The sequence below is a fragment of the Seriola dumerili genome, unplaced genomic scaffold, assembly GCF_002260705.1.
Source record: "Seriola dumerili isolate Sdu_G_001 unplaced genomic scaffold, Sdu_1.0 BDQW01000291.1, whole genome shotgun sequence".
Classification (NCBI taxonomy): Eukaryota; Metazoa; Chordata; class Actinopteri; order Carangiformes; family Carangidae; genus Seriola; species Seriola dumerili.
This window is the reverse complement of record NW_019174546.1, coordinates 5,734,165-5,744,005: the sequence shown is the minus strand read 5'-3', so window position 1 is coordinate 5,744,005 and position 9,841 is coordinate 5,734,165. Positions and strand designations below refer to the sequence as shown.

At 36.5% G+C, this 9,841-nt stretch overlaps 1 protein-coding gene across 1 annotated transcript; it reads right to left on the bottom strand.

Moving 5' to 3' along the window:
- Positions 1 to 1,743: 1,743 nt before the first annotated feature.
- cdk5 (cyclin dependent kinase 5) lies at positions 1,744 to 9,289 on the bottom strand. The gene is made up of 12 exons (XM_022757941.1): positions 9,105 to 9,289; positions 8,689 to 8,777; positions 8,521 to 8,588; positions 8,330 to 8,390; positions 8,197 to 8,253; positions 7,922 to 8,017; positions 7,548 to 7,622; positions 5,659 to 5,755; positions 4,987 to 5,056; positions 4,723 to 4,783; positions 4,540 to 4,620; positions 1,744 to 4,382 (listed from the first exon to the last, which is right to left on the bottom strand). The coding sequence occupies exons 1-12, from the start codon at positions 9,139 to 9,141 to the stop codon at positions 4,296 to 4,298; spliced, it is 879 nt and encodes a 292-aa protein (XP_022613662.1). The 5' UTR covers positions 9,142 to 9,289; the 3' UTR covers positions 1,744 to 4,295.
- Positions 9,290 to 9,841: the final 552 nt, after the last annotated feature.

Here is a 9,841-nt window from a genome sequence, read left to right as displayed (position 1 = left end):
AGATGTATGATATGATAATTGTATAATAACCATCATCAGCCAAATAAAGAGACACAAATGCCAGTTCATGTTACACGATGATGCTATTCTGAAGATGCTGCATTGCCATGATGATTTTTAAGTGTGTATGTGTGTGTCATGTTGTCGGGTTGAAAAGCATAAAAACAACCCAGCACCTACCGCAAACTGTGGGGGACACGTAGGATTTGTGAAAATGTCCTGGGTCTTTACCTCTCTCCCTGCCCCCTGCCTTACTATCAGTCAAGGAACAGCAGAGTGTATCTGAACTGGTAGAAACTATTACCTAATTGTCTGTGCTCATTAAGTAGTCCTGAATTGACATTTACTGCATAGTTATGGCCAAGTAGAAGATAATATTCTATACTGTTGCTATACTGTACAACAAACACAGAGATTTGAACTATTTTATTCTTACAGTTAATAATTTATGGCACCACCCATTTTCTTCCTTGCATGACCATTGTGTATTCCTATTATCTCTGGCCTCTTAATGTAATATTAGCCATGCTATTCACTTTGTATTGTTCAAAGTGTATTTTTGGAGCCAGATGAATCAAAAATAGTGCTCTCCATATCCTGTGGTACGTCTTGGATCTAACAAAATCCTCTTCAAACCAGGGTTGGGATTGTGCAATACTAAAGAAAACAAAGATATTATGCAGATGTGGAAAACTGCAATATCACACCATTTTTATGGACTCAAAAAACAATGTGGCTCGCAGTGAATCAAAAAATGTGCCTTTAAGACTGGTTCTTACAGGTAACATCAAGATTTTCTTGCGCACACAACTGAGGAACTGGACTTGCTTCATCTGGCTCTACATGCTCTGTGTGCATTTTATTGTAGATATGTGATTTTAACTCTTGAACTGTACATTAAATAGTTAATACACACTTAAATGCGCGTAACGTACTCAGTCTTAAATTGGCATAAGCGTTTCAAACCACCTCACTGACAAACTTAACTGCGTGCCAGCTGAAAGGCAGTGAAAACATATCGTCTCAGTCGCCTGCCGAGTTTGAGCAATAGGATCCTAGACGGACACAAAATAATCTTCTACGGTTAAAACAGTTTCGGTGTTTGTTTTTTCTCTCGAGCTCTGCTCATTGGTTAGATGTAGACGGGGCTCAGCTGGGAAAAGGTGGATGTAATTAAGCAATATTTAAATCTAAATGTGATGACAGTTGTGTGGTTGTTTGTCAGCTACAACTGATCAAACCTTGATGAAGCAGATTAGCTGATATACAAACCGTACCCAGTGAACCTAATCCTTAACTTTGATTGTTGCTTATTTTGTCTTGAATTTTATTATGTTACTGAGAAACATTTAAGATTCCAAACCAAGTTTTCAGGGGCTTAAAACAAAAATGACACATCTTATTCAAAGCTGATGTACACTGAAGAAGACAGAATTTAAAGTCAACCTTTTTTTTGTCACTGTTGAAAACATAAGCGCCGCTTAACAGCAGATCTGACAAAGACTTGTTCCTAAAATGTTGTGAAAATCATTTGCAAAGAAAAGCAACCATTGACTAAACAATCTCACAAGGTTAATTTAGTAGCTGTTCCGGAGCTTTTTGATCTTATCTCACCATCTTTGTCAGCGGATGTAATTTGCCCACTTAATCATGGATTTGATTGAAAGCTCCAGAGCAGCTACTAAACGAACCTTTTGTGAGATTACTTTGTCCTGTTTTCCAAGGTCAAGAATGAACTTCCAATCTCAAAAGCAAACATGTATTTATGTCGACTTTACTCCGTCTTATTGGCTGAAATATACACAAAAAGAATAACTGACAATATTCATCCCAAGTTCTACCAACAAAAGCAAAGATACTAGCAAAGTGCAAAATCCACTCTTCATTTAAAATTTAAATTTAGGCTGTATAAAGTAAATCTACAGCAGTTTGAAATGTCCTGTCATCACGAGATGATGAAATACTGAGAGCAAATTCATTTTTTTTTTTTTCATTATAACTTAATCCACACACAACCTTCAACATTTTAAATCCTAAAAAGAGCCTGCTAACAACTACAGATCTGAGTACTGTTTAAATCATTCAGGAGTTTCTGTACCAAATGAAGTTGGTGCTACATTTAAACAGATGCAAAAAAAAAGAAAAAAAGAGCAGACATTCCATCATTAATAAATACATGCATCCATTATCTCGTCTTACATCAGCAAAATGAAAATAAGTCCTTTCCCTATTAAGACAGCTACTTCAAACAACTCATTATGTAGGCTTTTATGGGATAAGTAGCACTGCAATAATCTGAAGTAAAACAACACTGCAAGCTGTTAACCATGTTAATATAATAAGTAACCAAAAATGGAAACAGCTAATGGTGCAAAACAATCATATGAAAATGCAGTTCATCTGCATTTTTTTCATCTCTAACATATCTATTACAAAAGCATTTCAGAAGGACATAATGATGATAAAGATGATGTCAAAAAATATCAATGTGTCACAAATGGTCCACTAGTCATTAACATACATATATATATATTGGCCCATTTATTGATAACCGGCTATAATCCTGGCTGTCAGTGTTCAATATATTTAATTATATTGATAACTAAACGATTTTAAATAAAACTGTCAGTTAACAAAGTGCACAAAAGACAAATACAAAAAAGGGAAATAAAAAGCCTGAGAAAAAAGAAAATTATAAATTAGCTTCCCATGCTATTATACAATCTTGTAATAGTTAGTGGGACAAAGTACAGTTCGTATGTGAAACATCAGAAATAGAAGTGTGTAGTTTGTTCTGGTCTAAAAAACAAAACAAAACAAAAAAAAAAGTTTAAATAACAGTAACACATTTGTAATTTCCTTGGATGTTTCCAGGAGAGAGGTACATAATTTGGTCCTAATTATACGTAATAATTATAGGGAAAATATGTTCAGTAAGTACATTTCCAGTCAATCAGTGATTAACATCTTGTAAAGAGCAAAAATGAGAATTCTGTTTGCAGATAAAAACACAATTTAGAAAAAAAGTTTCCGGTAATAAATTAATAATGGATGAATATTTGGTTTAATTCGAGCAGCTATTTCAAGGAAATTCCCACAGTATTTTCCCAGTTATCAGTACCAAAAGACATAGTTCTAACCAGGAAACCTCAAAGGAAATAGCATGGAAATGACACAAAACTGTAAAATACAGCGTTAAACAAGTAACACACAAGCCTAAAAAAGGGGGTAACATTGACTTAAGCCTTTACAATAAAAAGAAAAAAAAACTCACTTGTGATTCTAAAACTGGCAGATCTATTTAATGTAACTTATTTTTAAATAGTGACTTTTCAGCATTAGCTGCCCCAGGAATCTGTGGTCTCCACTAGAGCCATTATATCAATGGATATTAACTTATCACAGATGTATCAGTACCAGCATACATCACTGCCAATAAGTAACTACAAACTTCAGTCCTGAAATGCAAAGATATGTTTTAGATCATTTAGAAAGTGTCTCAATTACATAATCTGTCCCACTGTGTGAACTTGAAAGATTATTTTCCAACTGTAAAATATCCCACTCAGTACACATGTATCTTGATCAAAATTCTTTAATAACCAAATTTCAACAATTCTCATCAAAAATGTTTATTATTTGTGTCATTTAAAAAATAATATCGGCTGATATATTGTTATCAGATTTTGTTTCTCTTAAAATATCAATATTGGTATTAGCCTTGAAAACTCATTATTCATCAGGCTACAGTTTCCACCAATGTTGTGTCTTCTATTAATGCAGGCACATTGGCAAAACTGCTTTACAAAACACAATACAATAAGAACAGAAGCTATCATTTTAGAAGGGCTGTTTGGGTAACTGTGCTAACACTTTAAATTTTATCTTCAGATCACCACAGATTCAAAGGGCCTTTGTTTAGTCAGGGTCAGCTATTTAAAAGTTAGAAATAACCAGCACATGCTAATTTAATTCCCTTGGATAAGATTTTTGTTAAGAACCACCTCTGCAGGTATAAAAATTTATTCAATACAACACAATGTTCACCCTCCAACATCCGTGCTAATTAACTGGGAGGTGTATATGTACCAAATTAAACTGGCTTGCAACTTAGAAGAACCTAAAACCTTGTAGAGCCACTAGGACTTTGTTCCACACAGAGGCACAACAGAAGAAATTGCAAGGGAGTGTTTGAAAACCGGTGAGGGATTTGCCTTGTTGGGACCTAATGAAACCAACAGAGTGAAGGGTGATTGATTCTGGTGGCTGAGGTTCACTGAGAGGCAATTTAGCGTTTAGGGTGGGCAGAAATCAGCAAAGTAAGGGTGCTGCAAGGCCTCCTCTGCAGAGATCCTCTGGACAGGATTACATTTCAACAGGTTCTAGGTGAGATCAAAGGAAATGTTTTTTTTAATGAATGAGCAACGATATCAAATTTCTTGCAAGCAAAACTGCATATTGGCAGCAACTGGTATGACATTCTAGCTGCTACTTGAACATTCATTAGTACCTGAAAACATCAAAATTTTTTGAAAGTACCTGGAGTAGATCCCGTCCTGTGCTACTTAGTTTGGGGACCACGTTCACCAGTGAGGTGGTGGCTGGATACATGGGATATGGCTACAAGTAGAGAAAGAGGCAGTGAAAAAATGTTTTGTTTAAAGAATTCAGTAAAACATTATTTAAGCTGAGCTAATGAAATGAGTAACATCAATAATTTACCTTGTAATCAGGAAGTTTGGTCATCGTCTGCCACTGTTCTTCAGTTGGCGTACCCAACAATGTATTAAGTGGTTAAAGAAACACTTTTTCCAACAGAGAGGTGTGTCCAACCTGTTAAGACTTAAGTGTTCATAAATCACTGATCACATAGTAAATCAATAGTTCTTTAGTTGCCTGAGCAAACCTCTTAGGTCCAATATACCAAACAGTACAAGCAGGAGCCTCACTCTGTCAAAACCTACAAATCAAGTCAAAAAAAGATATCTGAAGATTCTTTTCAATTGGTCGTCCACATCGTTCCCGGGGAATAAAGGCCTTCCAGCATTGGCCAGCTCTGAATGGAACAAAATAAAATATGGTTTAAATTATGAAATGCTTTTGTTCATAAAATAACCAACTCATAACACACTTTTCTACATATTCACCGAACAAAAAAAAACCTTAACACATAGAAACACAAAACAAATGCATAAAATTGAATCATGACACGAAAAAAAAAAAAAAAAATTCCATAGTGGTCCTGGCCTGTCTCATTATACAAATTGCAAATTTTTTACTGAGAATAAATACATTCACTCATCTCTCTTCTTTAAATTTCACCTTTTCAACTGTTTTAAGAACTGTAACAGATTCCAAAGATTTCATAACATCTTTTCAGCTGTTCCAAATTTTAGCTCCCAAACATTGAAAGAATTGGCCGCAGAAGTATGAGACCTTTGGATGTTGAACACCTGCGAAAAGTCTGGTGGCTTGTCAATTTGGCATTTACACACATAACTCGAAAGACACTGAAACCTCTTTGCGATGTTTAACCACTGTCCTTTATGAATAATGAATTGGTATTATTAGTTTCAGCTGAATGCTAGCTCCATAGGCAAGAGAACAAAACTAGAAAGACCAGAACAGATTAACATTTCTCCACAAACCCAAACAAACCTGCAAATATGCATCCAGCCGACCACATGTCAATTGAGGTAGAATAAAGTTTAGCACCAAACAGCACATCTGGAGGCCGGTACCACAAGGTCACCACCTATATACAAATCACAAAGTGCAGTGTAATAATTAGACCAATTTCACAAATTATCTCAGCCAAATTACTGTTAATACAAGCGTTCAGGGTAATGACTGTTCTCTGAGGTGGGTACTATTTTATACTGACGCTGATTTCACAAAAAAAAAAAAAAGGATATGACAGCGCTGTCCCTAATACTAAATGGTGAACTTATATCTGCGTCTGCGTTCCATTACAAGTTCTTGACATTTTAGCAAACTGCTGTTTTGTCAGGTGTCAAGTATTTTACAATTTTATTTCCTAGGTTTTATGAAAATGTGTCTGGTGAAGTGCACTGACAGAGCAGAGAAAAAAAGAATAAAATAAAATATATAAAAAAAGGTATATTTCCCTAAGAGAGTGTGTGGGAAGTTGGGAGTGCTTATGTTTCAGATTGGAGGGTTCATTCCAGTCCACATGTTAATTATGTGACCACCTGCTGAACCACTACTAACTTTTCATAAGTCATTATTTTTAGAGAGAAAAATGAAGTTACATTGGTGGAATAGCATAGACGTACCGCAAGCTTCTAAGTAACTTGAAAACACCACATTGTTATATACACAAACACAGCAGACAAAAAAATCTGTAAGTGCTTTTTTTAAAAAAGAATCTAGCTCCTAAAAGTCTCCTCCAAACTGACTATGTTATATTGCCTTTGTGTAATACACATGCCAGAGTACGTGGAAGACAAAAATTGTCACCTGAGAAACAGTGATGAACTCCACTCTGAAGCACTTTGTTAGATTTTTAAGGATTTAGCACAGATATGATGAGCAGTAATGCCGATAAAGTAAACAAAATACTTACACTGTCATTATTAAAACTTCAATCACTGCATTTAATTGACGCTGCTTGTACTACATTCAGAATCCAGTATATCCATGTAGTATAGAGTCATTCATTTCCTGTCACTGAAACAGAGTCTCAGGGTAATAGATTCTCTGAAATAAAATGACCTTCCCTCAAATTCTCAATGCTTCAAACTCTGTTCCCCTCTAGGTTCTCTGTTTATTACATTTTCAGATCAGTAGTGTCACCCTGGGTCAACTGCTCCCCCATGAGATCGGCTCGCCGGGCCCTTAGGTCAGCCGACTGAAAACCACTGAACCTATCTGAAACTTGCCTGTCATTTCTCTGATAGCATCAACACCACCAAAAAAAAAAAAAAAAAAAATCAATCACCACTTAAACTACATGCTGCTATGTGTTTCACTCTATTCCATCATTAAGTTAATTGCTCAACCTCAGGACCTCAAGAGAATTAAATTGAGGCTTCAACTGTGCAGACAAATAAGACAAGTGCATTTTAATAGCCTAAAAAAAAACATTTGGGATTGTTAAAGAGAACCCACATTTTTATTAATGCTGTTGCAGTTTGCTATTTAGATGCTACAGCTGTGCCATATTTTCATATCACTATTTATACTAAGATTTTCTACTGAGAAAGATTTTTAAGTCATGTCGTTCAGCCCTAAGAAACAGCCTGAAAGTTTCATTTCATTGAAATACTGTTGGTTTTCAAAAACCAACAGTATTTCAATAAAACTTTTTAACACCAGATTTGGGACTGTTTATCTCAGCTACAAGCGCTTACAACAACTTCTTAAATGCCTCAATTAGAGAGCACAAATCTCTTCATATTCTTAGTTAGCACCAAATTAAAAATCCCTCTGTAACAGTCAAAATGTGCAGAAAACAGTCTCTGATTTGGTTCATCTTTAAAGCAGTCAGTAATTAGCACCTGCTGTGTTAATGATGTACAACCTACCTCTGCTGAGTAACACCTCACAGGAATGCCAAAGGCTCGAGCCAAACCAAAGTCAGCCAGCTTCAGCTCCCCATTCTGCGGACAGATACACAAGTTACTAAATCTTTCCAGATGATATCAACACACACTACTAAAATACAGCCTATGTAGTGTATTAAATCATACTCTGCAATACATTTCACAAAAAACATTCGCAGTGATCCAAGTTTCTCACTTGCTTGCTATGACACAGAGAAAGCCATCCAAACAGAAGTCACTTTGCTTTTCTTCACCATTATGGAAATAGTACTCTGACTGAGCCAAATGATTTGCTCACAAGCTAACAAATTTTAACTAACCTTCACGTCAAAGTCCAAATGCACCTAAACACTCACTCTGTTGATGAGGAGATTCTGTGGCTTCAGATCTCTATGAAGAACGTTTCGACTGTGACAGAAAGCAAGGCCTTTCAACAGCTGGTACATGAATGACTGCAGAGGAAAACCAAGGATAGAAACAAAACAATATTTGAGTTATTAATTCCAAGTTTCATAAAATGTAACTAACTACTATACAATACTGATGACAATCAGAGGTCACAGATGATACTAGACAGGCATACTGCCTTTGGTTCGCGCCTCTTCGTGAATTATCCTGGATGATCTCTCACCTTCACAGTTTCAGGGTCTAGATCCCCATTGCAGCTGTCAAAATACTTCTTCAAATCCTGCAATTGATTAGAGACACGCATTAGTCTCAGAAGAGACTACTGACACTGTAAGTTTCAGATGACTCCATCTCACCTGATCACAATATTCAAAAACCAAGGTTAACTTCTTGTCACTGTGCAAAACATCATGTAGCCTGAAGGAGACAGAACAGCTTTAAGTTCATGTTCATTGACATCTGGGTTAAAAGCAAACAGTGAAACATTGCCCATATGAAGGCACATAACATAAAAACAAGATAAATACAATTTGAGTGGAACACGGACCTGACAATGTTTTTATGCTTTAGTTCCTTCAGAAGACAGATTTCTCTCAGAGCAGAGCTGGGCACCCCCTGAAACAATTCAGAACCACTCTGTTTAGCACTAGCCTACTAACAATCTGCTAGCATGGATATATACTCAAATTGAGATTATCTTAGTATGAAAACACACCTCGTCGTCGTCGTCCAGTCTCACCCTTTTCAAAGCCACAATTTCGTGCGTTTCTCTGTTTTTAGCCTTGAAAACTGTCCCGTACGTGCCTACAGAGTAGAAAAAGTTGAGTTAAATCACAGTCAACGTATTGATGAATGGCAAAGCAAGAAGTCCTAACATTAGCTAGCTAAACTACCTAGCTAGCGATAATATCGTAAAAGCTTGCAGGCAGAAATCTTCAGGTAGATATTGTCACAAACATACCGGTGTAAGTAAAAACTACCGCAGTGTATATGGTTAACTAGGGAATTAATTGACGCAGGCATAAAGCTTTCAATCTAGCTAACGTTAGCTAGCCCTGCAACTACATGGATGCTATGTTAGCAAACCTGGCTAGCTAAAGTTAACTTTACAAAATAGCGTATGACACTCACCCTCTCCGATTTTTTCAAGCTTTTCATATTTCTGCATGTTTAACCAGTGAAGCCAGCCTTGATCCAGCTACCAAACCAACGACTGTCTATAGCCCCAGGCTGGGGTTAATGCTGTTGCGATAGCTAGCGTTAGCTTAAAGCTATCTGCACTTGCTATTCCTGCTCGGTCTGCAGCTGCAGCCAGACTTGTTGTTGTTGGTCATCTAGAGGCCAAAAGATGAACTGCAACACCGTTGAAACCCCAAAACGATGACTGCTTAACATTGCTGGATGCACATCATACATCATATCAAGAGAGGCAATTTGCTGTTCTGTGGAGACATGTTATGAGCGACTGTGGTCACAAAAGGATAGCAAAATGATTGTTTACAGAAGATAAACTAGGCCCAGTTCTCAGACTCTGCGGGTTGACCCACAGACTGCAGTCAAAGATAACAGCTGTAAGGGATGTGGATACTTACTGAAATAGTACCCTCTTAAATGTGTTTGTGTTGTTTCCATTACTCAAATTGATCATTTGTAATCTAATCTCAAACTGCAAATGGATTCTACTGCTGTCAGGCAATGTCTTGATATTTTAAGTATATTTGCCTGATCAGCGATGAATACACTTTTATAGGGATGTAAGTCTTAACTATTTACTTACTCCATTTGTCAAATGAGCTCATAATACTATGGAGGAAAAGTGATGGCTAATATTCACCTTTGTGCAATACTTAAGTCAGGCACACATACTG

What these genes read in the sequence shown, in the direction of transcription:
- cdk5 (XM_022757941.1), bottom strand. Translation starts at nt 9,141, where the DNA reads ATGCAGAAATATGAAAAGCTTGAAAAAATCGGAGAGG. An exon ending in GCTTGAAAAAATCGGAGAGG is followed by an intron (nt 8,778 to 9,104) that starts GTGAGTGTCATA and finishes TCTACTCTGTAG; the next exon opens with GCACGTACGGGACAGTTTTC. An exon ending in GACTGGACGACGACGACGAG is followed by an intron (nt 8,589 to 8,688) that starts GTGTGTTTTCAT and finishes GAATTGTTTCAG; the next exon opens with GGGGTGCCCAGCTCTGCTCT.